The 27,581-nt window shown below is 46.2% G+C and overlaps 11 protein-coding genes across 11 annotated transcripts; 9 read left to right on the forward strand and 2 right to left on the reverse strand.

The window, feature by feature from the left end:
• Positions 1-910: 910 nt before the first annotated feature.
• C8R40DRAFT_1037146 (uncharacterized protein) lies at positions 911-3,354 on the forward strand (the record flags this gene model as incomplete). Its single annotated transcript, XM_046223638.1, has 3 exons — positions 911-1,632; positions 1,685-2,622; positions 2,675-3,354. The coding sequence occupies 3 exons, from the start codon at positions 911-913 to the stop codon at positions 3,352-3,354; spliced, it is 2,340 nt and encodes a 779-aa protein (XP_046090005.1).
• Positions 3,355-4,951: 1,597 nt separating this feature from the next.
• C8R40DRAFT_1087862 (FAD-linked oxidase-like protein) lies at positions 4,952-7,680 on the forward strand. The gene is made up of 12 exons (XM_046227388.1): positions 4,952-5,574; positions 5,626-5,759; positions 5,813-5,873; positions 5,930-6,001; positions 6,061-6,080; positions 6,131-6,188; positions 6,243-6,292; positions 6,345-6,468; positions 6,518-6,631; positions 6,685-6,979; positions 7,040-7,229; positions 7,316-7,680. The coding sequence occupies exons 1-12, from the start codon at positions 5,178-5,180 to the stop codon at positions 7,514-7,516; spliced, it is 1,716 nt and encodes a 571-aa protein (XP_046090006.1). The 5' UTR covers positions 4,952-5,177; the 3' UTR covers positions 7,517-7,680.
• A 927-nt stretch (positions 7,681-8,607) lies between these two features.
• C8R40DRAFT_1037103 (Clavaminate synthase-like protein) lies at positions 8,608-9,940 on the forward strand (the record flags this gene model as incomplete). Its single annotated transcript, XM_046223636.1, has 6 exons — positions 8,608-8,756; positions 8,813-8,935; positions 8,992-9,421; positions 9,475-9,563; positions 9,621-9,840; positions 9,890-9,940. The coding sequence occupies 6 exons, from the start codon at positions 8,608-8,610 to the stop codon at positions 9,938-9,940; spliced, it is 1,062 nt and encodes a 353-aa protein (XP_046090007.1).
• Positions 9,941-10,212: 272 nt separating this feature from the next.
• C8R40DRAFT_1037186 (L-aminoadipate-semialdehyde dehydrogenase) lies at positions 10,213-14,331 on the reverse strand (the record flags this gene model as incomplete). The annotated part of the gene is made up of 20 exons (XM_046223642.1): positions 10,213-10,374; positions 10,431-10,676; positions 10,728-10,786; positions 10,835-10,857; positions 10,916-11,238; positions 11,291-11,560; positions 11,614-11,773; positions 11,826-11,853; positions 11,909-12,151; positions 12,201-12,280; positions 12,331-12,505; positions 12,555-12,602; positions 12,661-12,799; positions 12,855-13,007; positions 13,058-13,123; positions 13,175-13,252; positions 13,318-13,453; positions 13,506-13,627; positions 13,678-14,137; positions 14,198-14,331. 20 exons carry the CDS (start codon positions 14,329-14,331, stop codon positions 10,213-10,215), a joined length of 3,105 nt encoding a protein of 1,034 aa, XP_046090008.1.
• A 73-nt stretch (positions 14,332-14,404) lies between these two features.
• On the forward strand, positions 14,405-17,300 carry C8R40DRAFT_1246028 (MFS general substrate transporter; the record flags this gene model as incomplete). Its single annotated transcript, XM_046233630.1, has 17 exons — positions 14,405-15,000; positions 15,065-15,075; positions 15,127-15,164; positions 15,214-15,248; positions 15,304-15,328; positions 15,381-15,457; positions 15,519-15,697; positions 15,748-15,802; positions 15,861-15,867; positions 15,925-16,105; positions 16,159-16,246; positions 16,299-16,315; positions 16,372-16,392; positions 16,450-16,658; positions 16,719-16,839; positions 16,895-16,985; positions 17,037-17,300. Exons 1-17 carry the CDS (start codon positions 14,710-14,712, stop codon positions 17,298-17,300), a joined length of 1,710 nt encoding a protein of 569 aa, XP_046090009.1. The 5' UTR covers positions 14,405-14,709.
• Positions 17,301-18,164: 864 nt separating this feature from the next.
• Positions 18,165-20,447, forward strand: C8R40DRAFT_687047 (uncharacterized protein). The gene is made up of 14 exons (XM_046235869.1): positions 18,165-18,176; positions 18,231-18,349; positions 18,413-18,452; positions 18,512-18,536; positions 18,727-18,839; positions 18,900-18,961; positions 19,031-19,128; positions 19,182-19,228; positions 19,287-19,492; positions 19,552-19,567; positions 19,634-19,676; positions 19,736-19,744; positions 19,815-19,855; positions 19,922-20,447. The coding sequence occupies exons 2-14, from the start codon at positions 18,328-18,330 to the stop codon at positions 20,322-20,324; spliced, it is 1,125 nt and encodes a 374-aa protein (XP_046090010.1). The 5' UTR covers positions 18,165-18,176; positions 18,231-18,327; the 3' UTR covers positions 20,325-20,447.
• Position 20,448: 1 nt separating this feature from the next.
• Positions 20,449-22,343, forward strand: C8R40DRAFT_687058 (phosphatidylserine decarboxylase-domain-containing protein). The gene is made up of 9 exons (XM_046235870.1): positions 20,449-20,611; positions 20,673-20,958; positions 21,010-21,025; positions 21,076-21,153; positions 21,213-21,346; positions 21,416-21,532; positions 21,593-21,780; positions 21,845-22,149; positions 22,211-22,343. Exons 2-9 carry the CDS (start codon positions 20,762-20,764, stop codon positions 22,244-22,246), a joined length of 1,071 nt encoding a protein of 356 aa, XP_046090011.1. The 5' UTR covers positions 20,449-20,611; positions 20,673-20,761; the 3' UTR covers positions 22,247-22,343.
• Positions 22,344-22,458: 115 nt separating this feature from the next.
• C8R40DRAFT_1036906 (3,4-dihydroxy-2-butanone 4-phosphate synthase-domain-containing protein) lies at positions 22,459-23,372 on the reverse strand (the record flags this gene model as incomplete). The annotated part of the gene is made up of 3 exons (XM_046223625.1): positions 22,459-22,817; positions 22,873-22,997; positions 23,056-23,372. The coding sequence occupies 3 exons, from the start codon at positions 23,370-23,372 to the stop codon at positions 22,459-22,461; spliced, it is 801 nt and encodes a 266-aa protein (XP_046090012.1).
• Positions 23,373-25,163: 1,791 nt separating this feature from the next.
• C8R40DRAFT_1087972 (uncharacterized protein) lies at positions 25,164-25,846 on the forward strand. Its single transcript, XM_046227389.1, has 5 exons — positions 25,164-25,234; positions 25,291-25,325; positions 25,375-25,586; positions 25,697-25,770; positions 25,828-25,846. The coding sequence occupies exons 1-4, from the start codon at positions 25,203-25,205 to the stop codon at positions 25,712-25,714; spliced, it is 297 nt and encodes a 98-aa protein (XP_046090013.1). The 5' UTR covers positions 25,164-25,202; the 3' UTR covers positions 25,715-25,770; positions 25,828-25,846.
• Positions 25,701-26,331, forward strand: C8R40DRAFT_1037324 (uncharacterized protein; the record flags this gene model as incomplete). Its single annotated transcript, XM_046223655.1, has 4 exons — positions 25,701-25,770; positions 25,828-25,925; positions 25,981-26,027; positions 26,130-26,331. Coding segments are annotated over 4 exons (417 nt in total), but the record flags the coding sequence as incomplete, so codon positions are not given.
• A 2-nt stretch (positions 26,332-26,333) lies between these two features.
• On the forward strand, positions 26,334-27,022 carry C8R40DRAFT_1066675 (uncharacterized protein; the record flags this gene model as incomplete). The annotated part of the gene is made up of 4 exons (XM_046225806.1): positions 26,334-26,370; positions 26,403-26,476; positions 26,581-26,636; positions 26,686-27,022. 4 exons carry the CDS (start codon positions 26,334-26,336, stop codon positions 27,020-27,022), a joined length of 504 nt encoding a protein of 167 aa, XP_046090015.1.
• Positions 27,023-27,581: the final 559 nt, after the last annotated feature.

A 27,581-nucleotide genomic window follows, 5' to 3' on the forward strand; every position in this document is an offset into this window, starting at 1 on the left:
AAAAAAAATTAACCTACCTTCCCCCACAGCCAAAGACAGATCCAGTTCAGCCAACATGCGTTTCTTCCGCATTGTAACGTTTATTAAAAGAGAACGAAGGAAGGGAAAAGTCGGGCCACGGCGACTTATAATTCCACACACGCAAATCACGTGTGCGCATAAACCTTCGATAAACCCTTCATTAAAACCTGCGATAAACCCTTCATGAAACCTTCCAAACGCATGAAAACTACATCCTCCAGCCGAAATGTCATCATGTCGATCGCGAATATCAGTGGGAACGGCAGGACTCGTGCACAACTGAAGGTGCATCGACCGAGCGACTTACGCAGAATGAAAGAGCAAAGAGCAACCGAGGAGGTGCGGATTCTCAATGTGCAGCCTATCGACAGCGACGAAGATGAAGGGTACGGCGGGTATGAAGCTACAAGCCCAACACACCTACCAAGCATCTTGAGCCATGCTGGTGGTGAGGCCGAAGTCGGTGCTGGGGATTTAGACGAGGGTGATTGGGAGGAGTGTGCCGACGTTTATCAGGAGCTGTTGGATGGCTGCAGACGGATGTAAGTGCCAGCCTTTCCTGTTATAACCCTCGCTCACCTATCCATGGATTTCATAGCTACCGTGTGGACGGTCGCAAGCGTCGAGACCGGATGGAACGCGCCTACCACCACTGGTCACCCCAGTTTGATGGTATGGTCAACGCGTTCATGGTATGGTCTCTTAACGAAGAACAGGGCCGCCGTACTCTGGAAGAAATAGAGAGTGCTCTCTCAATATCCGTGACTGTGGTCGATGTTTTCGGTGAGTCCGTTGTACCTACCGCGTTGCCACAAGACACTGACGAATTTCTCTAGATACTACAAAACGCCTCATTCCGCTCATCGACGGTGGATACCAGTCAGCAAGCATGGTCCGCGCCGGTGTCTTTCCATCCTCCCCCCTCCGACACAACCACGCCTTCTCAACCCGTACCCTCCACCTCTTCCACGACCTATTCTGTCGGTGCCCCCGACTTTCCATCCAACCCTTCATCAAGTCCCTCTGCGATGTTCAGGGCCTTCCGTTCAAACCTTATCTTATGCAACAATTCTCCTCCGCCTATGATGCATACCTGGAGGTGAGGTCTCGAATCCGAAAGCTTGTTGCTCAGGCGCTTGGTCGAGATTCACCGACTTGGCGAATCCTGCACGCCTGCCCGTGCTGTCAGAATGAGTTGGAGGAGGATGATCCTTTGGAGATCAGAATGATGGTGGCGATGGACGGGAATGATTCCTTGAAACGAGTTGAGCGTCACAAGGATGCCGCCGACGACTCCCTCGCGGAGGTAGCAGGTTCCGGGGTGGTTGAACGAACGGACCCCCGGCAGGCAGGCGGTGACTACTTCATCTCTCGTGTATCAGTCGACGAGTGGGCGGAGGAAAACTGGAAGAACGCACCGGTATTGGTCCCTCAGGATAGCTTTCGGGACTGGGTTTGGAAGACTGGGAGATGTGAAGAGAAGTGGCATAATGCATCGGATAAGAATACCGGAAAGTCCTGGGCAAAGTTCGATGAGAACGGAATCTTTCTGCTCATTTGTCGGCACGGGCTGGTTCTCTCATTGTCAGACATGGTCAAGTCGGGTGAAAAGTGCGTTTTCGTCAACATCTGCCTTTGAAAGCTACTAACCACTGTCATTTAGAGCGAAGTACTCCCTAGCTGCCATATATCACTTCCTCGAGGCAGAGAGGCAGCACCGCGTCAGCAATGGAGAAGAAGCGCCCCCAAAAGGCAAGCTCTGTTTTTCATACGACGTTGGCTGTACCAATAGCAAGACAGTACACCGTAGTCCGTTAGCGTCGCTGGCTAAGTATATGGGGTACCTCCCTGCTGTTGGGACGATGCATGGGTATGCACACGAACGAGCCTGCCAGCTTAATTTCCTTCTTCTGTACCAGAGCGGTGCTGGTTTGGAAGATGGTGAAACCTCCGAGCAGTGCTTCTCAAAGTCAAATTCTTTGGCCTCCGCTACCCGCCATGCAAGCATCTTTCACCGTCGACAGATGATTACTGAATACGCCTACCATACTGACAACTTCGAGACGTACGGTAACCTCAGCAAATTCCTCAGGAACCACTATATCCAAGCCCTCGAAATCCTACGAACTGCTCCTTCCCTCAGAATCCGTATGCATGAGGCCGGTATCAAGGATGCCCGTGTCATTTTCCAATGGATGAAGGAAGAGGCAGCTTATCTCCAGAATCTATCGAGGGAGCCCCCTAGTGAAACACTCCAGATGGAATACTATGGGAAACTTGTTGCTCTCAAGGAATGTCAGGCTGTTTTGAAAGATGCGCGGCATGCCTGGCTATCATATCGACCGGGTGAACATGATCAAACCTTAGCCCTCGAACGTGCCCAACGCCATGCCCAGGAGAATGAACGAAAGATTCTTGCTGACGTTCATGCCTTGGAAATGAAGCTTGACGTACGCGTTCGGTGGACGGAGGGCTCCAAACAGTGGGAGGAGGCTGGATCACTGGTAACGGGTGCCAAGTACCGGAGAGCTCTTGATAAACTTGAGGGACTATTAGTCTCTAGAATATTCGAGCTCTCCAGGTTGAATATCTCAGGTACAGGTAGGTTTTGCTCTATCTACCTATTACCATCCTTTGGCTGATGTTTTTGCAGGCTACAAAATGCGAAAACACCTTGCAAGTGCACTGAAGAAACGGTCAAAGAGCATTCAGAGTGCCATTGTTGAGTACAACACCGTTGCTGGTAAGATGAAGCCAAAGAGACGGCAGGTTGACTGGGAGGAGGTTGTTGAGTATGCCTTTTTATCTGAGTTTGATATCCTCCGTGACACGCGTGAAGATATCCGTGAACGTCCTTGGGCAGTCCCTGCTAATCGTGTTATAATCACTCAATTCTTCAAGGTTATTGGAGCTGAGGACGAGCTCTCCCGTGTACATCAGGAAATTCGCCGGCTCATAACCTACATGCAACGGGAGAGAGATGAGCTCATTGCACGGGAACAAGAACTCATACCAACAAACCCAACGCTTGCACTACAGGTCAGGGATTTTCGTCGGGAGCGGGGACGGTTCCATGAAGTCCACAAAAAGCGCCTCCTCTCCATAACCAAGCTATCAGGCTTCGACTGGTCTACAAATGGCAAGTATTTCTTTCCTGGAACACCATTGGAACGGTCCAATTTTACAAATCTTGCAGTGGGAGCTTCGACGGCTGATAGAGGGGTTGAAGAGGACAACAACACCGATGATGATGAGGAGGAGGAGGAGGATGAAGAACTTGTTCTTAGAATAGATGCTTTCCTTTCAGTAGCCACAGATGTCTTAGAGAAGTAGTTATGTTTTGTATGTCATCACTAATGGACTACATTTTATCTACAATGAGCATGAAGGCGGGACAGTGAGCAGGAAGTCGGGACAGTGAGCGGGAAAGCGGGAAGCCGGGACAATGAGCGGGAAGCCGAGACATAGGCTGACATAAGACTGAGAAAGATTCGGGGCGGAAAGGCGCTCAGCACAGTATGCAGACGTGGCCTCAGTATAATGGTCATTATATTTAATGGAGGTTTATCTACTTTATAGAAGGATGAGAAGTAGTCCTTAATGCTACGTATACATGCCAATGATGATCCGATCAAAACGTTCTATATCTACTGACAGGTGGGATTATCAGGTGACTGTTGTAGACTGTTGTCCGTTCTGATACCCCTTCCGGAAGGACCGACGCACACGGAACTGTAAGGAGAGAGATTGTGATACCACCGAGATACCGCTAAGGAGCAAGCACCCTGCTATTCTGCCCGGGGACTGACAACGTACACGTTTTTCCGGGTACACGTAGTCTTGTTGACAAGCTCCGCTCCCTCACGGGTCACGGTCGTATTTCCTTGCAGATGAGCACTGGATGAGCAGCTCGCTGAGCTACCTTCACAGGCACTAATTCACATGCTATATATAGGAATATTCCGGTCCCTATGGGTTTATCTCTACCAGACGTCAAGTCCTCACCTGATTAGCAGCAGTGTCAATGATAGCTTCTGGAACGCTCCTTTTCGATCCTGAGCTCGCTCCTTGTTTCTTTCACTCACTTTCACTCACTCAAAACCTTGATATAAAGCTAAAACAGCGAATTTTCAATGCCAAGAATGCCTCGTTACGATTTCATTTGACATTTATTGTCAAACAGATCATGTTATAAACCGCCTTGTAGACACAGTAGACCTCACTCTTGACAATCGACCTTTATGTCACCACGTTTCTTCGATAATATTCACGGTCGTATTCACGCTTTCGAGAATGGTTGCAATACTCATATTCACGCCATGATCTGGACACGCGAAAGCCATACAATTCTCGGTCGTCGGTATCGGTGCTAGTGTCAGTGTTGATTGTGTGCAAACGGTTCCATTTTGGTTCTCAATATTGATACGCTTATCAACACGATGTGACCTCTGGCTTCGAGGTCGAGAGGACTAAAGCTACATGTTCAGCCATGTACATTGACCTGCTTCTTTGTAATATGGTGTACTTAGTAGTTCAATAGCATACAAATTAATTTTTTTCCTGGGCCTGCGATGACCAGTCTCGCCAGTCCGCGCATCTGTTCTCCAGTTCATCTGAATGCAACCACTGATCAAGGGAATAACGTGCGAAGGTGGGCCATCGCGCTTTCAAGCGCGTGGCAGGAACGGGACCTAAAGACTGAGGTGTTTAAACATCTGCTGTATATACAGCAATATTAGGATGCCATTGAAAATTTTATCTTGGAAAATAGCATCGAGTTTGAGCGCGATCGAGTGGCAGAAGGACGGCGCCTTAGGCAGGCGCCGATTGCGGAAATCAGGAAGCGGGTGACAGTCCAAAAATGGAAACACGTCGCTCAATTAGGAAGTATAAAGGGAAGATTCTCACGCTCGAGCCCATTATAGTCCGGCCCGAAGGCTTGAAGAGTCCCAGTTCGTCCTTCAAAGCTTCACGGCCCACCACGAATTCAAGATTTATTACATCGTGGTACACAGAAAGGAGACATACCTTTGCTCTCATAGCCTTTCGGTCTCGCTCGGGAAATCAGGGAATTATCAATCACAAGGGATTAGCAATACATTGATCAATAAAAGTCAGTTCACGATGAACTTGACCTTCTTCTTCTCTCCTATACAATGTTGCGAACGACCGTTATCAAGAGCGCGTATCGAGCTCGACAGCTTTCGTCGCCCTTTAGTAATGCAATATCGATTTACAACAGACGCTCTCCGAGCGCTCAATCCCCGCGTTTCTCCACCACCACAGCTAGCAAACCTTCTATACTAACTCTCTCCGGACAAACGATCATCTTGCTCTCTGCTGCCTCTTTAATCAGTGGTTTCGCGGGATATTCTCTCGCTAATCGGCATGACACTGAGGCTGTCCCGCGGAAGCCTCAGTACGGTTCGCGAGAGGACTGTACTAGGGCTGTCGAGGAGTTGAAGAAAACATTTGCAGATGATGAAGATGCCGTGTCAACGAACGCAGATGATCTCTACAGCCACGGATTTTCAGTCAATGACCATCATCCAGGCTAGTACAAAGATATCTTCGTTTAGAGCATGACCAAAACTAATATTCTAGGGACTTCTCATACCGTCGTCATGTACCCAACATGCACTGACAATGTCGTGAAAATTGTCAAGATAGCTACCAAATACCGCATCCCTATAATACCTTATTCTGGAGGAACCAGCTTGGAAGGCCAATTTCGCGGAGTGTGTAACTACGTGTGTTTTTTCAAACATTATTGACTTGACTCGACCGACAGTACTCTTCCGGTGGTATATGCCTCGACATGTCACGTATGAATAAAATCATCGAGATACATGGTATGGCCTATTCGAATTCTACAAGTGTAACATGTCGTGAAGTTTTCTGGTACTAGAGGCGGACTCAGACCTCGTATGTCAACCTGGTGTTTGCTGGAGTGACATTAACGATACTCTGCACGATCAAGGCTAGCCAAAATTCAGTGCACTTTTACGTGTCCCATGTTCAAACACCTTTCATTTCTAGGGATTCCGTTGTTCTTCCCGGTAAATTTAGATGACTCTTTGCCTCTGTTCTCTACTTAGCATCATGATAGCTGGACCCTGCGCCGACGGCGACAATAGGCGGAATGTTGAGCACTGGCTGCTCTGGAAGTGAGTTTTCATTTCGGGATTGTATGCTCAAGCCACTGCTGAGAATTTGTGCAGCGAATGCTGTCAGATACGGTACTGGAAAGGCAGAATGGTTTTTGAATGCCGTTAGCAGTAACGCCAATACTTATAGATCTGTCAAGATTGACTTTTAGCCAGACCGTCGTACTGCCCTCCGGAGAGGTTATTAAGACGCGCCGCAGGTCTCGAAAGTCGTCTGCTGGTTTCGATACGACAAAACTGTTCATTGGAGCCGAAGGCACTCTAGGAATCGTGACGGAAGGTATGTTGTTATTCCCTTGCACATTTGACTGCACTCTCATAATATACAGTCACGATACGATTGACACCCGTACTTCCAACAACAGTCGCTGTGGTGCATTTCCCAGATGTTCGAAAAGCAACAGAGGCAGTCCGCGAAGTTATGCTTTCGGGCGTTGGTATTCGTGCGTGCCATCCTAAATTATGGGGTGATAATAACACTCAATATGACATATAGAATGCGTCGAACTTATGGATGACCTCTGCATGCACGCTCTGAACAAATACGGGCAATCCGAAAATAGTTGGCCAGAGAAAGATACACTTTTGTTCAAGTTCCAAGGACATGATCAAGCATCTTTGTCAGAATCTGGCCGAGTCGTTGAGGAGATTGTAGCAAGACATGGAGGATTCGGGTTCAAATTTGCGAAAGACGATCAACAAGCCGCCGATCTTTGGTCTACGCGCAAGAATGCATTATACGCCTGCCTTGCACTGGTCAATGGCAGTCGAGCTTGGAGTACAGATGTTTGGTTTGTGCTATGTTTTTATCATGTGTGTCTGTCCGGGTAACCGATTTGGGTACTTTATAGTGTCCCCGTGTCTAAATTATCTGAACTCGTGTACGAGACGAAGAAAGACCTCGCATCAACTGGTATAGTCGCGCCTATAGCTGGACATGCTGGAGACGGAAATTTTCACGCGTCACTTCTAATCCGTAACGAGGAAGAACTCAGAATCGCGAAGGACGTTGTTTCTAGGATGGTCCATAGAGCCATTGCACTAGATGGGACATGTAAGTTAAAATAGTTTATGTGATGCCTTCTAGCTGATACCCTTGATAGGCACAGGTAAAGATTATGACATACCTAATCATTGGAACGTTGTCGATTCTTTTTCTAGGAGAACACGGTGTCGGCATTGGGAAGAAAGAGTACCTGGTTGAGGAGCTTGGTGCTGGCACGGTAGAGCTCATGAAAACAGTCAAAAGGGCGATAGACCCTCTTGGTCTCTTCAATCCCGGGAAGGTAATTGGGTCTCGGGTTCAACAGGTTCAACACCCTTTCTGATCTTCGCTTCCTCTTGACAGCTATATCCTGATGATTCTGCGGATGGCAAGAAGGACTGACCTTGTAAGCGAGTTTCTCCCTCGCGTTTCCGCTATGAGAGCCTATCCTACATTGTTCTGATCCCGAATTATGAACTTCAAGATGAAGGTCTCGAAGGATATCCACCATGGCTACGCCTTCAACTCGGATCATGAAGTTTTGAAGGAGAGAAGTGAGCGCCGCAGAACGCAAGGAGCTAGGGATGCTTTATTCAAAGATAGCATAGAACTCTACAGAAATTTGTAAGGTCTCCTGGCTTTCGTTGGGCCTTACACCAGTCTTTAGCGTTCGATCTGGTAGCGGGCATTCAGGCTGTGTGATCGCGTTATTTTGAACTGTTATTCACCGCCACAAAGTTGATAATTCTCCCAGTCGATGCAAAATATTTACTAGCAACGTTCAAAGCGTGAAGAATTCGGTCTTCGGTGATGCAAGACAAAGGTGATCAGTAGGTGTGAGTAGGTTCTGACGTTTGACTCTAACCAGGCTATGTGGAAGAGGATCAACCGAGTTCCGCTTCCAACAGGTGACGATATCCCCCATAAGCAATGGACAGACTCCACTTGTAATCAACCTGGGGTAGCATTATCAGGATCAAAGTGTAGTATACAACAGTATACAACACCCAAGTTTGGGGTATATAATTTACTCTGAGTCGTGAGGCATCATCTTCGTTCAGGACCCCGGTAGCAGGATATTTTTGGGAGAATACTTGATTCAGGCCAAGATTTGGCCCAAATTTTCCCCATTACTTCCAAGTCTTTCAGAGCTAGAAGCATCGATGAACCACTCCAGTCAAAAAAATTAGTTGTCACTGATCGAAGAGCGGAATAGACTGGGGATTCAAATAGGTGCTCGTTTTCAGGTCGAATGATTAGGCCGACCATGCTCGGAAGATCTATCATCGATAAACTGGGGTCCTCCATCCGTTCTTAAATTTTCCCATCGAAGCTTGAACTACAGTACCGGAAAGAAATGCTCATATAAAAGCCATCTTTAACCTGGGGTTTGCATTTCTTCTTTTCGAAAAAGCACAAGCCCCCATCACAATCATGCCAGTACCCGTCAGAGAGCTTCCAGAATGGCCCTCCAACGTCGAGGCCCACCCGTTGCTTGTAATCGATTACCAGTTGTTAAAGGCTGGCGACGAGACTGAAATTAACCGGCTCTGGGAAGCTGGAACAAACCTGGGTTTCTGGTAGTAAGTTATACATACCTCTGCCCTTTGTTTTGCAGAGATTGAACAAGAATTTACAGCTTGAAGAATCATGGGGCCGAACAAGATTTTGTTGCTATGTGGGGTATGGGCGAGGAGGTCTTCAAGCTGCCTTTGGAGGAGAAGATGAAGTATGAGCAGGGAGACGAGGGGCTTTCCTTCGGGTATGCTCAAACACTGCACACCGTGTGCAAAGTATTCATATATATCCAATCGTCAGCTATAAAGCCGTTGGCCACTACATCGTCGACGCTGCCGGTAATCCCGACCCTGTCGAAGGTGTCAACGTTGCCAAGGATGACGCCCTTTCCTACCCTAAAGTATCCCGTAGAGAATACCCAACAGTTATCAACGATCTTATGGATCCCATTGTCACGCCCTTCGTCGAAAAGTGCGTGGACATCAGCAACACTATGATTGGAATCTTCAACGACAAACTCGGGTTGCCGGAGGGAGCATTAGCCAAATTACATGGGCGCAACGATTTCAGCGCGAGTGAAACGCGAACGATAAAGGCTCCTGCCAACCTCACACCAGGTAAACTTGCCATCGGAGGTCACACAGACTTCGGAACCTTGAGTCTGTTGGTTAACAACCTCGGCGGGCTGCAGGTTCTCCCGCCTGGAAATACCGAATGGTCATACGTCAGGGTAATGATAATTTCACAAAGAATTTGCTCACATTTTTAATACTTTCGTTTCAGCCATTGCCAGGACATATGATTTGCAACGTCGGTGACACACTGACTATGTTCAGCGGGGGTTTGCTCAATTCCAATATTCACCGTGTCGTGTACGCACCCAGTTTCTTTCCTCTTCGGGAATCTTAATTTCACGCATTCGATTCCAGCCCTCCCCCTGGATCGCAATCGAAACATGATCGGTGGTCGCAGGTTTACTTCACCAGGCCTGCAGACAATGCTCCTCTGTTGCCGTTGCTAGAAAGTCCGATTATTTCTGAAGCTTTTAACAAGCTTAGTCCGGAAAGGCAGGCCAGTCTCAGTCCCGGCGTTACTTCCTGGGATTGGTTCACCAGGAGACAGAAGAATTACCGAACTAAGAACCACAAGGTGAGTACTGGAATTAATAAAGGGATGATATCACTCACCGTCAATACAGGGTGCAGATACATGGGCCGCCAACAGAGGAACCGAGCACGGGCGAGCATAATCATATAGCAATGACCAGAAATAGAGTTCAATTGTTTGTACCTACACTTTTATGTACAGCCAATGTACAATATCAGAAATCACTGAAGAATACATAGAAGAGAATCAGTAGGAAGAAACGATGAAGAGTCAAATTGAGCCAAGGCGATCCGCACGTTTAAGATGAAGTCGCCTTTTAAGTAACGAAGATACAATCATCGAAAACTATGGCTTTTGATACGAGTTAGAAATGGCGCACACAATAATGAATGTCAACAGACTGTATACAAATTGCTACAAGAACTTTGACTCTTTCCAACTCGAAACCCATTTCAGCACCAGTTCCTTCGTGATTGGCGGTGCGAATCGTATACTGTCCGTTATGGTCTGGGTTTTATCGGTAACAAATACCATGGGCTTGTGATGACCACCGCTGTATCGCATACGGAAGAAAGGCTACCAGGAAGACAACAGTTCAATCATATCATATTATCAACATGAAGGACACACACCAGAAGTTTGATGGTAGGATTCTTCTCCCCATCCTGATCTGAATGCGCCAGCCGCTCAACCCACTGCAAGGGTTCCAGTCGGTCGAACTTCATTCCAGCGTATTCCAGTCCGTCCAATATATCTTCCCAACTAGCACTCGTATTTGGGTTTACGATATGATATACTACGGATTGCGGACGGTCTGCGACCAACACGATTTCGGCAACAGCTCGTCCTGCATAGTCAACAGGAAGCCAAGAAGGGTTCTGTGAAGACATTGAATATCAAATGAATTAGACATCTAGGGTACTGCTCACTTCCACAACTGTAGGCAGCGCGCCAATAGTGTTGGCACTCTTGAACATCAACGGCCACGCTTCATAACTGTCGTCAGAAAAGAGAATGCTGGCTAAGACAGACATACCTTCAGTTTCATTCCAGACACCACTAGGAGCAGAAGAAGATGAAAGAACTGAAGTGAAAAAGCCAGGTGTAGGGGGCTCACTTCACGGAGTCACCGACCATCTGGCCGATTCGTAGTACACCGACAGGCAATCCGGTAGTTTCAGCAGCCTTCTGACACAGCTTCTCTACAACCCATTTGCTTTGAGCATAGCCGGTACCTGCAGCAGTAGAAGGGGAGGGGGAGTAGTCTTCGATGCAGATCGCGTCTGGAGACCCTTGGCGGCAACTGATGGAAGAACTAAAGTAAAAGGCGGCGGGCTCGGCATAGGGCGATTGAAGGCACAAATTCATGAGGTTGATTGAGCCCCCGACATGTTGGTCGAAAGACTCAATGCTGAGAGCAAAATTCACTGGCCAAGCGTTCTAACGCTGGGTTAAAAACCCTCTTACTGATATGGAACAGGAAAAGACTTACATGAATTACATCCGTCACCTGCACTCGGATTGAAGTATATTCGTCATCCGTCAAGCCCAACTGTGGGACGTTGGGGTTTGCCGCGTATGAGTCGAATTTGTGGTCATCTGGTGTGGGAAGTTTCCTAGACTTCAGGGATCCTTTAACACGCTCACGAGACTCTTCGTGGGACTTTCCACGCGATAAACAGATAATTTTGTGTACAGATGGTTCTTGGAGTAGTTGATGCAAGATATGAGCACCCAAGGAACCGGTAGCGCCTGTAAGAATCTAGGCCGATATCAGGTTAGACACTCAGCTTGGGAGGGGACCAATGCACACACCACTACACGAGCATTTCTGGGCTTTGGCTTCGCACTGGCATCCGGCTTGTGGAATTCAAGTTTGGCAGCCCATCTGTCGACCATAGCGAGCATTTTGGATTCATGGTCAGAAAAGCGTGACTGTGCTTCTCCCTGAAACGACAAGATATAGTCCGCCAACCTATCAAGAAATGAGAACAGTTACATTCAAGTTATCTGGGTCTGACACATACCGCTCGACCGAAGGATATTCGTAAACGACTAATTGTGACCGGATGAGGATTAACATGAATGCGAGACTAAGCTCGAGACATACCGTTCTGGCCCAGAACATGATCACCAAGGTCCAATTCTTTCTGACAAATGTTTCGGACTCGTGTAGCTTGCAGAGAATCGACGCCGAAGGCAAACAAATCAGCTTTTTTATCAAGCTTGGAAGCCTTGGTAGAACCAAGAGTTCTCGTGATGATCTGAAGAACATAGTCTTCAAGTTCAGGCTTGGACAGGAGAAGCTTCTCGTCTTCTGAGTGACCGGCTTCAAAGCGAGAATATAGACCGTCTGCAACAGATCAGTCTCGAGGTAAATTATGCAAATAGACACAGCGTACCAATAATGTCCTTAAACTTGGTATAGCAAGCCGGACGAAGAATGCTCATCTTCGTTGCGATTGGAACATGGGTTCCATATCTGACGAGCATGTGAGGACCAGGATATTGCAAGAAGATGACTAGGCTCACGGAAGGAAGCCAATCATTTCGGGTAGCAGACGGGAGTGGGTAGGAGCCTCGGCGTTCGCTTCTTCGATGACAGGCCAAACCTTTTCCATGAGCTCAGAGCCGGAAAGATCCTTCGCCAACTCTGAAGGTAAGATAAGACACCCTGTCGTCGGTTGCCCAGCACCGAACACAATGGCTGGGAGGCTAGATTAGCATAACATTAAGACAATTTACGAGAAAGCTACCTTCAGCTACATATGGACTGTTCCCACGTATGCAAAGTTCCATAGGTACTGGAAGAAAGGAATTTTTTCCACGAGAATCTCCAGTTGAGAAAAGAGGACTGAATACCTGGATTGGTCTTTTCCCCTAATATGTGTACGAGAGTGTCATCGAGGCGGCCTATGTACTTGTATCGGTCCTTTTCTTCAGGATGTCGTTGGAACAGATCCTTCGTGGCGAACGAACCGTCCGGCCGGTTCGACACTACCTGTAAAGCATTGTTGTATCTCGGAACGAATTCCAAGGAAAAGTGAAGCATGTACCTTTGCTGGATAGCCGTCTTTGATGACACATTCGAATGTATCTTTTCCTTGAGGCTCCATCACCATGAAGTCTTTGCTTAACGTCGTCGGTCGAACCCAGTTCCACCCCTTATCCGTCAAAAACTCGCGCTCAGAGTTCATGATGGTTCCAGTCTTCAAAACAGTTTGAATTCAGTACGAAAGCGAGGATGTGTGGAAGATACCTCAGATGTTCCGTATATACTAATGATATTGACCCCTGCCTCGGTCAGACGTGTTCCAAGATCATCCTAGATAGAAAATGAGAATTTCACTGTGCGGTGAGTAAAAACATGTCCTACCGGAAGCGGCGCACCAGCATAGCTCACTACATCGAAGGTTGCAAGCATTTTGACGCCTTCCTCAGTTTCGCCAAGCAACTAGTACTCCGAACGTTAACAAAAACAAAAAGCAAGAGGACATTGCTGGAGGAAGAAAAGGATACCTTGATGACATAGGGAACAGCAAAACACTGTCGAGTATCGGGGGATAGTGCATGGACAGCACAGATGTTGGCGGAAGTGAGTGGTAAATGAGGAGGAAATAATGTAAAGGGTCGTCCTGGGTACATGCAACGGAAGCTTATAGATGGATCAGATGAATGGGCAACGATTAAAATATGAATTAACTCACAGTGCAAAGTGTCCATATCCATGAAAGACGGGTAGAGTACTGAACCCGGTCTTGTTCTGATTGAGCGCTATGTTTGCTATCAGACCGTAATGGCTAACGGAAACAGGCTTAGGGAAGCCAGTCTGCATCAAAGAATCAGTGTTTACATGAATACAAAAATACAATAACCTACTGAACCGGACGAATGAAGGTAAATTGCAGGTCTAGAAACTTCCTGATCGGGAGTAAGCACAGGAAGAAATGGCTTGATCGCAGCTTTAGCAGCTCCTTGCGAGCCCCAGAGAGGAAAACGCATATCCTCAATGATTCCAATCTCAACTCCTTGCCCCTTCAACAAGGCTTGAGCTTCTTTGGCCTCCTCAGCGAACTTGGGACTATAGATCAGATGGGTTGCATTCGTGATTTTACTCAAATGTGCGACGGCAGCAACAGAGTTGTTCACAGAAAGAAGCAAAGCGGTGAGTCCCATTTTTGCGAGCGCAAGCTCAAGAAGGGTTTCATCGACCGAGGAGGTCACGAAAACAGCGATGGTACGCGTAGGCGGGATTTCTCCTGCGGCTACCTTGGGCGCGATTCCAAGTGAAGAATAATACCAAGCGATTCGGTCAACAGCCCTCAATACATCAGTGTAGCTAAATGCAGAAGTTAAACTTTGAAAGACACACTATAAGGACTTTGAAGGAGAAACGTACGTAAGTGAGCGCAGCTTAAGAGAGCCATCTGGCTCTGAAATGCCAGTGTAAATGGCAGGATCATTGGGCTGTTCACGGGCACGAATATCGAGTAGTTCGGTGGTGGACTTGGCTTTGAATACAACGGTAGGCATGATATCAGAGCTTCTTGCATGTTTTCTCAAAGCTATTGGCTTTATATGCAGATGAGATTGGGAGGAGTTACGGCGGCCCGATTACGACGAGGATTTTCAACGGGGCGGTCCGGTTGAACTAGGAAACTTTCTTTTGTTCATCCAACTCTTTGCAATGCTGACTGCTTGCTGCTCCCGACGCGTCTTTTCTCGCGTCATGCGGTCTAATGACTCCAATCTAAGCTCCAAACTCTGGACTCTACTTAAACCAACCGACATCCTAGTCAACATCCGGGCCGCCCCAAGTATATGGAAGCTCAAGGGAATCACAGGTTCTCCGAGTCGCGGAGATAATGATATATAGCTGGGAGCAACTCAGCTTCACTCCAGTCTTGAACCATGCCCACCTCTACCTTTCAAGTGAGCCAGGAAGCACCAGACTCCCCAGCCTTGGACGTAGAGAAGACAGAAGTCGAACAAGTGGAGAATGTCCTCCCCCGGTCCCCATATCAGTCTAAGGAACCTGGTCCTGCTAGCATACTCAATTGGTTACAGAAGAAGAATCCATCTCCCCAGTTTCTCGCTGATGTCGCGAAAATGAATGAAACGGAGCTCGATCCTGGTAAAGTCAAGCACGTAGAACGAAAGATCGACCTCTTGATAATGCCCGCACTCGCGATATGTTACATGGTCCGTCTATTTTCCTTGTCTTTCGCATGTCCGTCCCACGCGCTCAAAAAAATCAATATTTTAGTTCTACTACGTGTGAGTGGTGACCAACGTACAAGGCGCTTCATATGAATCGACCGCTCTCAGTGACAAGACTACTCTTTCTTACGCTGCAATCTTCAATAGTATGGCATCCCGTGTGATCATCTTTGACTCGCGCTTATCATTATCCAGTTAAGGAAGATTTGCATCTTGGTAGCTCTGACTATGTGCGTGCATCTCGAATTCTGATGGTATGACAGACCCTCATATCTACTTTCTCAGAGTTGGCTTTCAAGTTTGTTTTACTGTTCGTGTCATATTGTGTGGATGCATGCGGACTTTACTAAGATACGGAAAAGTCGGATGGTTGGGTTGGGCCTTACCCACTAACCTCTTGATGCAAAAATTCCCTTTAAATAAATATCTTGCCTTCAACGTAAGCCCAGATATATCCCGTGCTACATACATACGATTGATCGGCTCCCGCGGCTCTCCAGATTTTTTTGTGGGGCATTCTACTCATGGCTCAAGCGGCCAGTAGAAACTTCACTGAGCTGGCCGTCCTTCGTGTGCTATCTGGTGCCGCAGAGGCTACTGCGGATCCAGCGTTTGTTCTCATCACTGGAACTTGGTACACACGGACACAACAACCGTCAAGGATCGGTTATTGGTATCTGTAAGTAGGCCTGATTCTTAGATTTGTTTAATCTTGAACATGATTGATAGTGCTAATGGATTCGGTATTGCTCTCGGTGGTCTTTTTGGCTATGGGATTGGCCATGTAAGCTCTTCCATTCAATGACCGTGATTTATTCTCTCAATCTGTGAACGATACTTAGATCAAAGGTATCTAGAACAACGTGCAAATGGTACATTTCGGATCACAACTGATGCCATATATAGGTAGTCTCCCATCTTGGAAGTACGAGTTCTTGATCATTGGGGCCCTTTGCTCGGTTTGGGCCATTTTTATGGCTATATTTATTCCCGACTCGCCCTACTTCAGCCACTGGTTCACGCCTGAGGAAAGACTCATTATCGTGAGCCGAAAACGGGGTGATTATAATTCAACCGATACTCGAGAGTAAGAATGACTGGTTATTCTATCGCTCTTTTATGAATCGAAACTGTTATCAGATGGAAACCTGCACAAGTCCTTGAAGCTTTCATTGACCCAAAAACCTACCTTTTTTTCCTCTTCGGCTTCACCGCTAATGTCCCTAATGTACGCATTTATCTACCCTATAATCAGATCTATATTTTATGTTCCCTATCAGGGCGCTACTTCTAACTTGTGAACTTTCTTCATTCGGTCACTTTATTAAAAGCCTGACCTTCCTTTACTTATAGCGGCACACTGATTGTACAAGGGTAAGTCTCCCACCTCGTCATCTTGTGTATAGAAAAGCCCATCTAGTCGCACGATAGGTTCGGATTTGATACATTCCAGACCACGCTCATGCAAATTCCCTACGGAATGGTTATTGTTGCGTTCATCTTAGCCGCGATCTTCATTAATTCGAAGCTTCCCTCGGGTTACCGTACGTTGCTCATGGCCCTAACTAACGTACCGACTGTAGTTGGTTTTGCTATGGTCGCCTGGTGCAAAGGTACAGCACCAAGACTTGCCGGGTTTTGTATGCGATCTAGTAGTTCTACAATATGTGGGCCGCACTCATCATCGGGTTTTAACTTAGGGATGACTGGCGCTTCCAATGCGACATTCGTACTTGGCCTCTCTCTCCTTTCTGGTAACGTCGGTGGTCAGTCAAAGAAGGCTATAGCTAGTGCCGCTATTTTCCTAGGTGTTGCTATCGGGTCAGTCAAGATAGTCGCAAAATCAGGAGTCCTCTTATCTTTTGAAATATCATAGAAACATTGTTGGTCCATTTCTATTCAAGACATCCGAAGCTCCAACCTATTACACTGGTGTAGTTGGATGCTTGGTCTCTCGGGCTCTTGAGGTAGGCGAATTTCCAACCCTCCGCTACCAGAATGTCAGATTCCATCACTAGATTGTCGTCATACTCGTCCTCCGAGTCATGTTCATCATGTCCAACCGTCGTAGAGATCGAGCTGTAGCTGAAGGACGTATCCGTTCCAATGATCAGTTTACTGAACTGGAAGATATCACCGACTGGAAGAACCCGGCTTTCCGCTATGTCACGGTAAATCTCATCACTTGCTCTTGCGTTACTGTATGCATTCTGACCTACCCGGATAGTAGTAATTCGCCGATTGACGTGGTTGAAATGGCTTTGTTGAAACTGCTTTGCTGATGACAACTATGATTGTAGTAACATACTTCTGTATAATATTTAGCGCACAGTCATTCCCTGGACCTTTGTACAGCGAAATTTTCTTACGCCTCGGAATGGCCTTGCATACTCCAATCAAATCGGCAGTTTTGTCCTAACTAGTAGACATCTTGGGCCATACCAGGACCTGACCTATGAAGCCTTTGTTTGGAGTACATGCACAATGTACAGCGTTTTTGCCGTAGTCCTAACATTATATACAATGATGATGATGGATAGATGTGTGGAGTGGTACTGAAATGCTACATTGCTAGAAGGGCTGCAGCATCATTGCACTGCCACACAATCATCTTCTTTGCATGATTCTTTCTTAGTCCCATCTTCAAGTTCTCATTCTTGTACAGGATGAGACTGTTCGTACTTATCAATTCATCGCCTTGGCTCTGCTTCGTTTCCGCCTGCAGCAAAGCACATCAGTGAAATTTTCAACAGAGTTAGCTGCTACTCGGCATCATCCCTCATGACTCTTCCTTCAAGATATCTAAACCATGAAACCAGTGATATCCGCGTAATTCGCGGTTGATGATGAGGAAGATCCCATGAGGCGAGTTCAGGTTGCTGCAGGTGTAGGTAATACTCCACGCGGAAAATCAAACCTCATTACCTTCCATTCATGGACCGGACGATAGCGATGTATATAAGGTCCTAGTACTATCTGGATGTAGATGGTGTCATATCCGTGTCGAACGGAGCATCTGGGACGACGGATACTCATAGTCAATCCTGGTCAATCGCTTTCAAAACTCGCATCGTGTCTTTGACTTCATCCGAGTAACCTTGCCGAAATAACTCCTACTCGAGTTATAGCTTTCAGATCATCATGGAAGGCACTACCGTGTGAGGCGCTTTTTCCCCTTTCTCTCTCCGATTGTACTGATAACTCAATTTTAGACCTTTGAATTTACACCAGGAGTATCGGACTGAGAAGTATCAAACCTAAAGTTTTCGCCCTTCTTGCCGTAATTACGAGACGATATCATGGCTCTGTATGAAAACTGTACCGGCAAAGTGTAATCTGGCTGGGAATTCTGGATCCTTAAAAGCACAGAAGTGATGAATCTCGCCTTTTGCAGTTCGCTCAAAAAACCCCATGGCTAGCAAAGCCGTTACACAGTAGGTCTTAATGCTCTTCTAAATATCTCTCACCCTGACCTCTATGTCATTACCTTTAGCTATCTTCAGTTCGATATCCAATGGGCCAGCATCGGTAAGAGCACAACACTCAGCCCATCCTCGATATCAGCCACTGAAAAAAATTGTCCGTCTTTTTACACGCAGCCTTGATTTGGTATGGTATGCAATCCTGCCATATGCTGACTGTCGCACACTTAAGCCGATTAAAACTATATGACCAGACTACGCTTTGACGTTCCCTATGGAAATACAGTACCTCTGGACCTCCAAATTCCGATTCTCTACCTTTCTCTACATTCTCTGTCGCTACGCTCTCTTAGCCAACGTACTCTATCTATTGGATATTGCCGGGAAGTTGACCGAAAAGTACGTATACGTCTCGCTCTACCTTCTCAACGGCAAGCTAATGATTTACCCGATTACAAGTTGCAACACCTGGTACCAGTTCATCGGGGCTTTGAGTGTCTTAGGGAGAGCCGCTGTAATTGGTACGTACTTTCTGTATAGCGTGCATGTGTCCAATATATTCCCGTATCTGATTCGCCATGTTTCCACAGTGGTGTTTGCTGGACGAACGTGGGCGGTGTGGGGTCAAAATCGGTTCGTTCTAGCCTATATGTCCATCTTGGGTGCTGCTTGCGTGGCATTGGATATTGTACGCATTCTTAAACTTTCTGTTATCATGATTGACTACCCCCATCCTTCTAGACTCATGTCCCGGGACTTAGATGCACTGGTGGTTCGAGTATCCCAATGTAAGGCCCTGTCCATCTGCATTACCCTAAGTGCACTGATTTGTCGATATTCTCCTAGTGGTCTGTCCTTACGATTCTTTGCGACGATAATCTGTAAAACTGACTCGGGTCATCCAGCGAGTGACCTACTCTCCATCTTGATGGTTGTCTTTGAATACTCCTCCGCAATCCTAAACAGTATTCGATGCATCCAAGCATTCAGAGCTCACGGGAAAAGCTTTGAAGAGCAAAAAGAAGGTTTCCAATTTTTGCTCTTTGAACAAGGTTCGTCAACGAATGTTCTTCCCTACTGATTGATATATGAATGATGTCGCTCTCACTAGGTATTTTTTATTTCAGGTAATGCAACCCTCCACACACATACAATTGTTGAAACCTCGGATCTAACCCATCAGGAAACGATAGCATAGTATCGCTGTTCACAACCGCAGCAGTTATTCTCAATTTTGTGAGTTTTGCGCTTCTTGTATCAGTCTTCGTCAGTTGACCGAAACGTCAAAAAAATAGCAAGCACCTGTGCGTTCAAGCTGAAAATCAGTTGCAATCTATTCTTACATGTAGTTACTATTTGCGCGCATGCCTCCAGTCTGGATTTTTCCAGCGCCTTCTGAATGCGTTAACCCTTCCGTGAGTTGCCGCATTCTATGATCATTGTTACTGATCTGTGCGTTGATTGATGTATTCTTCTGCCAGTCTCTCTGGACTTCTGACCGCTCGCTTTCTATTACACATGCGTGAGTGGGAGTACAAGAATTCACCAGGAGCAATGTCCATCCACGGCATCCAAAATGGTGGACCTGAGGGTCATTTAAGCGCGACTATCTCTTTTAGAGCGGCCTCCGTTGCTTTATCCACAATCATAACTTCGGATTTTGGCTCAGATCCTGTCGCCCGGGGTCCAAATCCAAAGAATTCTCGGAATAGGTCGACAGGGGCTTCCCAGTCTGAGGGTAACGATTCCATACCCTCTACACCGTCTACGACCTCCCATTCTCGAGTTGACGTCGAATCTCAGCCTCACCCTGAGCCTACTATGAAGTCTGAATCCAGTACTGAGTCCGTGAAGGAGGGGAAGAAACGAGTACAGTACGCGTAACTGGAGAAACCAGTGCCAACAAAAAAAAAAGATGAACTAGTTTGTATTATCTTGATTGGAATGTATATTCTATTATTTATGACGATATAGTATATTTATGCTCGAGATCAGCTCTGACATTGAGCCAGCTAGGGGAGCTCTGGTGGGCGGGTGAGCAAAAAAAGGCACGATAGGGGCATGTCATATTTATAGCTAACAATGATTTCACCGGTGATGATGGCGTTGCGTTCTGTCAAATCTCTGCTCCAATACAATTTGTACAAACCACCACCATTTCCCCACCAACTGTTAGTTCGAAATCTACATTCACTTCTGGCCTAACAACCATGCATCTCTTACACCATCAAGTCCAAGACAAGCCTGTTGAGAAAATTCAACCCGGAGTCAACAATCTCTCTGAAGCCCAGGATGAGCACATAGCTCAAGGTCTTGAGAGCATGGTTGCTCATTCAGAAACGAACCACGACGTCAGCCATGGCATCCATATGCATGGAAAGAATGTCTTTGAGGTCCCTTGGATCCATAAGATGATTCCCGGTATCGAAAAGCTCGCTTCAAATTATCATATCGGGAATTTTGTCGTTGTGAGGGAGTCGGGGGAGAGAATCTTCGAGAGTATGCCGATTTATGCGAGGTGCGTACTATTCAAACTTTCTATCGCAGCGATGCAAATGATTATATATAGGATCGGAATGCATCTGGTACTGTTCAAATTGCTTTTGGGGTTTTCATCTGATCTCCGTCCTTGAAGTTGTTCTATGGTTCCGCACGCGAGACCGTCCTTCACTATAAATCTGTCGCGCATCTACTCCAGGCGCAGTCAATCAAGGTCTGGATCTGCTTCAACCAGGCGTCTTCCGACTCTCCACTCATTCAATCCCACCATAGCAAGGATCCATCTACAACAGCCCCGATTCTGCCAAGTCTATTGCATCTTTCGTGCAGGTTTACTCGTTAGATTTAGATGAACTTTTAGAGCCAGATATCACAAAATATGGTTGTTTCAACGAATTCTTTTTCCGGTGAGAGTCTCTATGACGTCTGATGTGGCGCCTCCTTGAAACTCCAATCCTCCTAAAAATCACATCCAGAAAACTTAAACCTGACGCCCGACCGGTTGAGAATGCCGCGAATCCCAGCGGAATATGTAGTGCTGCCGATTGCAGATTGACTGTATATCCTACAGTTGATCTCGCGCGTAAATTCTGGTATATTTCTTCAAACCAATCATATCTTCTTTGTTTGTTGATCTGCCTGTTATCTTCCAGGATCAAAGGCGACGAGTTCAGTATTCCGAACCTCCTTCAAGTCCCTGTTGATTCCTCTACTGCGATTGAATTCGACGGAGCTTCGATGGCCATCTTCCGTTTGGCGCCTGCTGACTATCATCGTTTCCATTGTCCAATTGATGGCGTTGTGGGCGATACCACGAATGTTCCCGGGCAATATTATACCGGTTAGTATGCTTTCTCCTCCCTATTACTATCATCTCTCATCCTTTATTTTCCCGTGGGCACCAGTTAATCCTCAAGCCGTGAACGAGCCCAAATTCGATGTCTTCACCGCCAATGTACGATCAATCCTTTATCTCACACATACTGCAACCGGTAAACGCGTTGCGTTTGTCGCAATCGGTGCTCTGCTCGTCGGAAGTATCGTTTGGACCAAAGGTGCAGAAAACGGCGCCGAGGTCAAGCGAGGGGAAGAGTTAGGTTACTTCGCGTACGGTGGAAGCACGGTCATCGCTCTATTCCCGAAGGGTGTTGTGGAATTCGATCAGGACCTGGTGAAAAACTCGGAGGAGCCTATTGAAACTTTGGTCAAGGTTGGTGCTTAGTTTACTGCTCGCTGAGTCATTCTGAATGTTTCTTGTTTCCCTGAGTTAGGTCGGATCGTCACTCGGCACCACACCAACTGCTTAAAGCTTGAGGGATGATCATATTATTAATGTTGTACAGTGCTCTTTGGATTACGCATGTTCAACTGAATTGTCAGAGGATAGTGTGAGTTGGGATGATTAATGTTCCGGTCACAATACCGCACGCTGAACATAATTAAGAGCGAGGGTATATTTCCTCGCTATGTTATACATATGTACTTTACTTTACTTCTATAAATGTTAGTAAGAGTTTACTTACTTTTTAACCTGTTCCAATTTCCTCCTGTATTCAGCGAGCATTTCTATGCTGATCATTTTGACACCCCATTTATCCGCAAACTCGCGACACTGATCGCGTCTCATCATTCCTCCATTGATATCTTCATCAAGGTCATTGACAAGCTCACAGAGAGCGCCTGCTTCAGGGAGACCTGTGAGTTTGCAAAGGTCGACTCCAGCCTCGGTATGTCCTCGACGGGTCAATACACCTCCTGAACGAGTGCGGAGAGGCATAACATGACCTGGCCGAGTGAAATCAGAGGATACGGAAGAGGAAGAGGAGAGAGCGAATGCGGTGAGTGCTCGGTCATGCGCGGAGATACCAGTAGTGGTTCCTAAATGAAAGATATAGAATTAGTAGTGGACTAGCTTGATATTCATTGCACATACCGTGCTTATAGTCTGTGGAGATAGTGTATGCCGTTCTATGTGGGTCTTGATTCTCTTCAGATACCATCATAGGAAGGTCCAGCTCAGCGAGACGCTCTCCGGGAAGGGATACACAGATGAATCCACTAGAATGTTTATTGGGTGTTAGGTCATTCTCAATACAACAACGGGTTCAGAGCTCACCTCGTATGTCTGATCATCCAAGCCATTTTTTCCGTTGTACAGTGACATCCAGCAATAATCAAGTCTCCTTCATTCTCTCGATTTTCATCGTCCATGACTACGAGAAACTCTCCTTCCTTGTAGGCCTGTAAAGCATCCTCTATCGAGTCGAACGAGAATTGTTCGCGGATCACAGGATTCGGATTGAGTTGCGGGCGACCAGCGGTCTTGCGCTGAAGCTGAAAGTCAATTAAGGCTTTAGACTGTGCAGATTGTGTAGACTGTTTGAGTTCCTTTATTCCGTTGATATGAGTAGAGGTTGTAGAGTCCGACGACATAAGAGCTGTGGGAGCCATTGTGGGAAGTGAGAAGGGTAAAATGGAGTTGGAAGTTCAACGTTACTGAGGTCTTGATCCTTGGTTAAATAAATGGTTTTTTTAGGCCTGGAGCTTTCTAATCATCGGTGGAACCAGTCGACGGCCCCTGCGACGGCGGATGATGACAGTGTCACACTGACATTCTGCATCACGGGTAGGAATAATATGTCAGCAAAATTCTCTCCACCTTTTTCGGAACTGGAGATTGAACTTTTCACTTAAACTTTTTGCAAGCACTGGCCCTTGGCCATGGAAACACTGTCATTCTCTCGCCATCTCCGTGTACTACGATCCCTTCAGAGGGCGAGAATGTCAAGAACATACTCCGAAACTGCTTCCCGAGTCTCGAGATGAAATACTTGGCTAGACTCACCTCTTCGAATCTGGCACCTCTTCTAAATATTCAACTACAATTCCGCCGCGCAATCTTTACGCTCACCCATCAAGGACAGTTTCAAATCGAAAACAGGACGGGTTGTATGCTTTCTTCCGAACACTACGAATGTTAGAGGTGCCCTTGCGTCTTACGGTGCTCTCTTGATCTTTCATCTTGGATATGATTATCTGATAGTTGGTACAACTCACAGACTAACTGCACGGCTTCCTCCCAATAGAGGCCCTGCCCACCGCAAACTTCCTTTCCGCCTGGTCTTACAACGGAGATAACAGCTCAGGTTCTGATTCTATCGCCGAAAATCAACTCGGAAATATCAACATCGCTGGCTACGATAGTTCCATCAGGTTGCTGTATAGCGATCGTGCTCAAGCTGATATTCTACGAGACACCGAATCGTATATGGACGCCATCGGCTGATCTTCCTTTCGGCATATTTGCTGTATCAATTGACCCACGGTCAATAAGAAAGAAATAATGGCAGGACATTGGGGCGAGCGACCTGTTCTGAATTGCGCGTTCTCAAAAAGTTTGCTTGAGAGGATAGTCGCTGACCAACAACTTCATTCGTACAGTGCGCGCTATCATTCGTGATGATATCTGGCAGTGAACGTGGAGCCTGTTGAAATTGCACACTACAAGACAACGCTCTGTGCAACCAGCGAAAAGAGCACTATCGACTATCAAGACAAACCCCTAAGGGGCACAGCATATCCCATATCGCCGCCAGCAGGACTACTGGTTATATGAATCAAATCGAATATGCTTGTTGGAAGTTTGTTTGTACATCCTTTACATTTGGTGTTGACTCTTTAGGGGTGTGGTTTGAGAACTAAGTGTGTACACCCTGTTTCGATTTGACGCTGAAATGTTAGATCTGTCGATTGTTGATTCACATCATTTGGGCTGTAAATCAATCGTGCGAAGCTCTGGAAAGAAGAAGCAGAATCAGCACGGCAATAAAACCCTAGTAGAAATTCAAATACTCTCGCTGTCTTAATTTTGCATCGATTCGTGCATATCGACTGCTTTTAACTAGCGCATAGTCGGATGCGGCTCATGGACGGCAATAAGTGTCGGTACCATCGTTTTCGAGAATCAACTTTATTGTGCAATGTCGTTTCTCCTTTTTGCGAAATCGAAATTTCTTGTTCTTGATCCATTTGAACATTGGTTGCTGATCATCATTGCGGAATGCATCAGCTGTGTAAGATTTACCAGTAGGGTATGTGAAGGCCATCTTCAACATCTTGTTCATCATATCTCCAGCATTGCTGATCGATTAATATATAGGTTAGTTACTACAACGTTGTTTGCCTTGAATAATGGGTTTAAATAATGACCAATGATTGTTTCCAGAAAATTTTGCAGCAGGACTTCCTTTCGTGTTCCCCCCTATGGACAGCGCTAAGTTCGCAGCCAGCTCGCAGTGAGTGCTTCGTTCGAAAGTCCAATTTGCATTTCATGTCAATTGCCATCGAAAAGCTATTTGCAGTATGATATTAGTTGGGCCAGCATTAGTAACCATATAACTGCTAGTCCCGGTACAGGAACTGATTATCCAAATAGCTTTGCTGTACTATGACTGGTTGTTAACTTTGCCAGAGGAAGTCAGCTGTATTCTCCTTCGGATGGTTATAATATATGCTCACCACAGTACAGATAAAATACGTGTGGAAAGCAAAACTGTCACGAATGACCATATACTATATATTTTGTCGATATGCACTCCTGGCGAATGTGTTGTACCTTCTAGCCGTTTCGAATTTACTTGGATCCAGGGTGAGCTGTTCAGGCTTTGCACCACTTTGTGTCATTGTTCTAATATTTCTCTCAGTTCGTTGACTTTTAGGTACTAACTACGGAAGCAAACTCAATATTTCACTGGCAGTCTTTCGGTGACTTGTGACAACTGGATGAAATTCGTTGCTGCGCTCAGTGTCTTTGGTAGAGCTGCTATAATTGGTGACAATCGATTATCTAACCATTGCTCAATAATGATTTGACTGACATTGCTTCAAGTAACGCTCATTTCCCGAACGTACGTTGTCTGCTCGCAAAATCGATGGATCGCGATATACCTCATCGCTCTCGGTCTAGTTTGTGTTGTGGCTGATGCGGTATGATGATTTGAAGTTCCATGACTTCTTCTTCGGGTGTTTAATCAAAGCTTAGTTCCATGTTCCTGCGGAAAAATGTGTTGATTCGGCGGACCCCCCGATGTATGTATGTTTGATTTTCCCTTCATAGCAATGATACTGATATCCGTCACTCCCAGAGGTTCGAGATGAAACCATACAGTAATGACTCAATCAATGATCGAGGCTCTGTATAGCAAGCGCACTTCGCTCATTCTTCATGATCGCCTTCGAAACATCCGTAGTCCTCTTTACCACTATAAGAACCTTCCAAGCTCTGAGAGCTGGCGGTCCTTGGAGACGTCAAAGACATCATTTGACATTTCTCATCTTTGAAGAAGGTATTTTCTTGCTTTTCGTTCCGAGAATTAGGTCGATAGATAACTAATTATGTTGACAACTTCTCTTCAGGAATTTTATATTTTTGGTATGCCTTTTCTTCTTCCCTCTGATTCTTAGATACTGCTTTGATATGTTTGACCCTTCAAAGTGTCGTTGCTGTCCTTAATACCACGTCTGTCATTCTAGATATTGTAAGTCCATCGATGTTTTCAGTTCAGAATCCTACCTTTTCAATTTTCTGATCTATAGCGTGCTCCAGTATGAGTTCCTACTTCGAAGGCTAGACTTGAATTAGCTGATCAAAAATAAGACTGGGTTTCTTCAACGTCTTCTGGATGGCTTCACCCTACCGTGAGTGATAATTTGGTTGGGCTTCAATCCCATGATTCACGTTGCTCAGTCTATCGGGTGCATTCACTGCTCGATTCATTCTACATCTGCGTGCATGGCAAGACAAACATGCTGGCGTATACATCATATCCACGGTGGAACCCCGACAACAAGTTCGGGTGCTACATGATGGCATTCCTTTGTCTAGCAGCGATGCTATGAATGTCGATATAGAGGCTATCTTCAGACCCACTCCATCGATGGACGAGTTCGGAGAAGACCCCGTAAACCGAGTGCTTCGCCTATCATCGCGATCAGAAAGCGGGACCATCGTCGTTGAGGTTGATTGTCAGGTTCACGCTGGTGAAGATGATCATGTGCCCCTTCCGCCCGATGTAACGGGCTGATTCCAGAGTTAGAGTTTGGCTCAAAGAGACTATACATCATACGCATTAACCTTTTGATGTACGCCCAGCGAGTAACACAGCTGCAGCGAGAAAGTTGCATTATTTATTCGACATGTCTCGTTGAAATGTCGTACCGTACTCTTTTGAATGCGTACATATTCAGGATCAAACATTATGGAATTTTTTCGGACGGTTGCTATGTAACATGCTCTGCTGTGTTATGCTTTTGCGTCGACGGACCCCCAGAACTCCGTGAGTTCTTCCATTCAAACTCTAGCACGAATGCTTCAGTACGCAGTATACTTGAATCTTCGACCAGCCTCAACAGGCCTCAACACTCCTTGACCTCGGAGGTAACTGATGCGACCACTTTGTCAAGTGCACAATGAAACTGATTCCGAGTCCCTGGCTATACAGAAACCATATGCTCAAGGAGATGATCTTGTCTCAGTTTGTATGGGGCGTGTAGTCCGCTGATATATATTCGAATCATACACGGTAAGAGACTCGAATTAACGCAGATAAATGCTAGGTAGGATGCTGATAATTATCTTTTTCT

The sequence above is a fragment of the Lentinula edodes genome, assembly GCF_021015755.1.
Source record: "Lentinula edodes strain Le(Bin) 0899 ss11 chromosome Unknown C8R40scaffold_5, whole genome shotgun sequence".
In the NCBI taxonomy this organism is placed as follows: Eukaryota; Fungi; Basidiomycota; class Agaricomycetes; order Agaricales; family Omphalotaceae; genus Lentinula; species Lentinula edodes.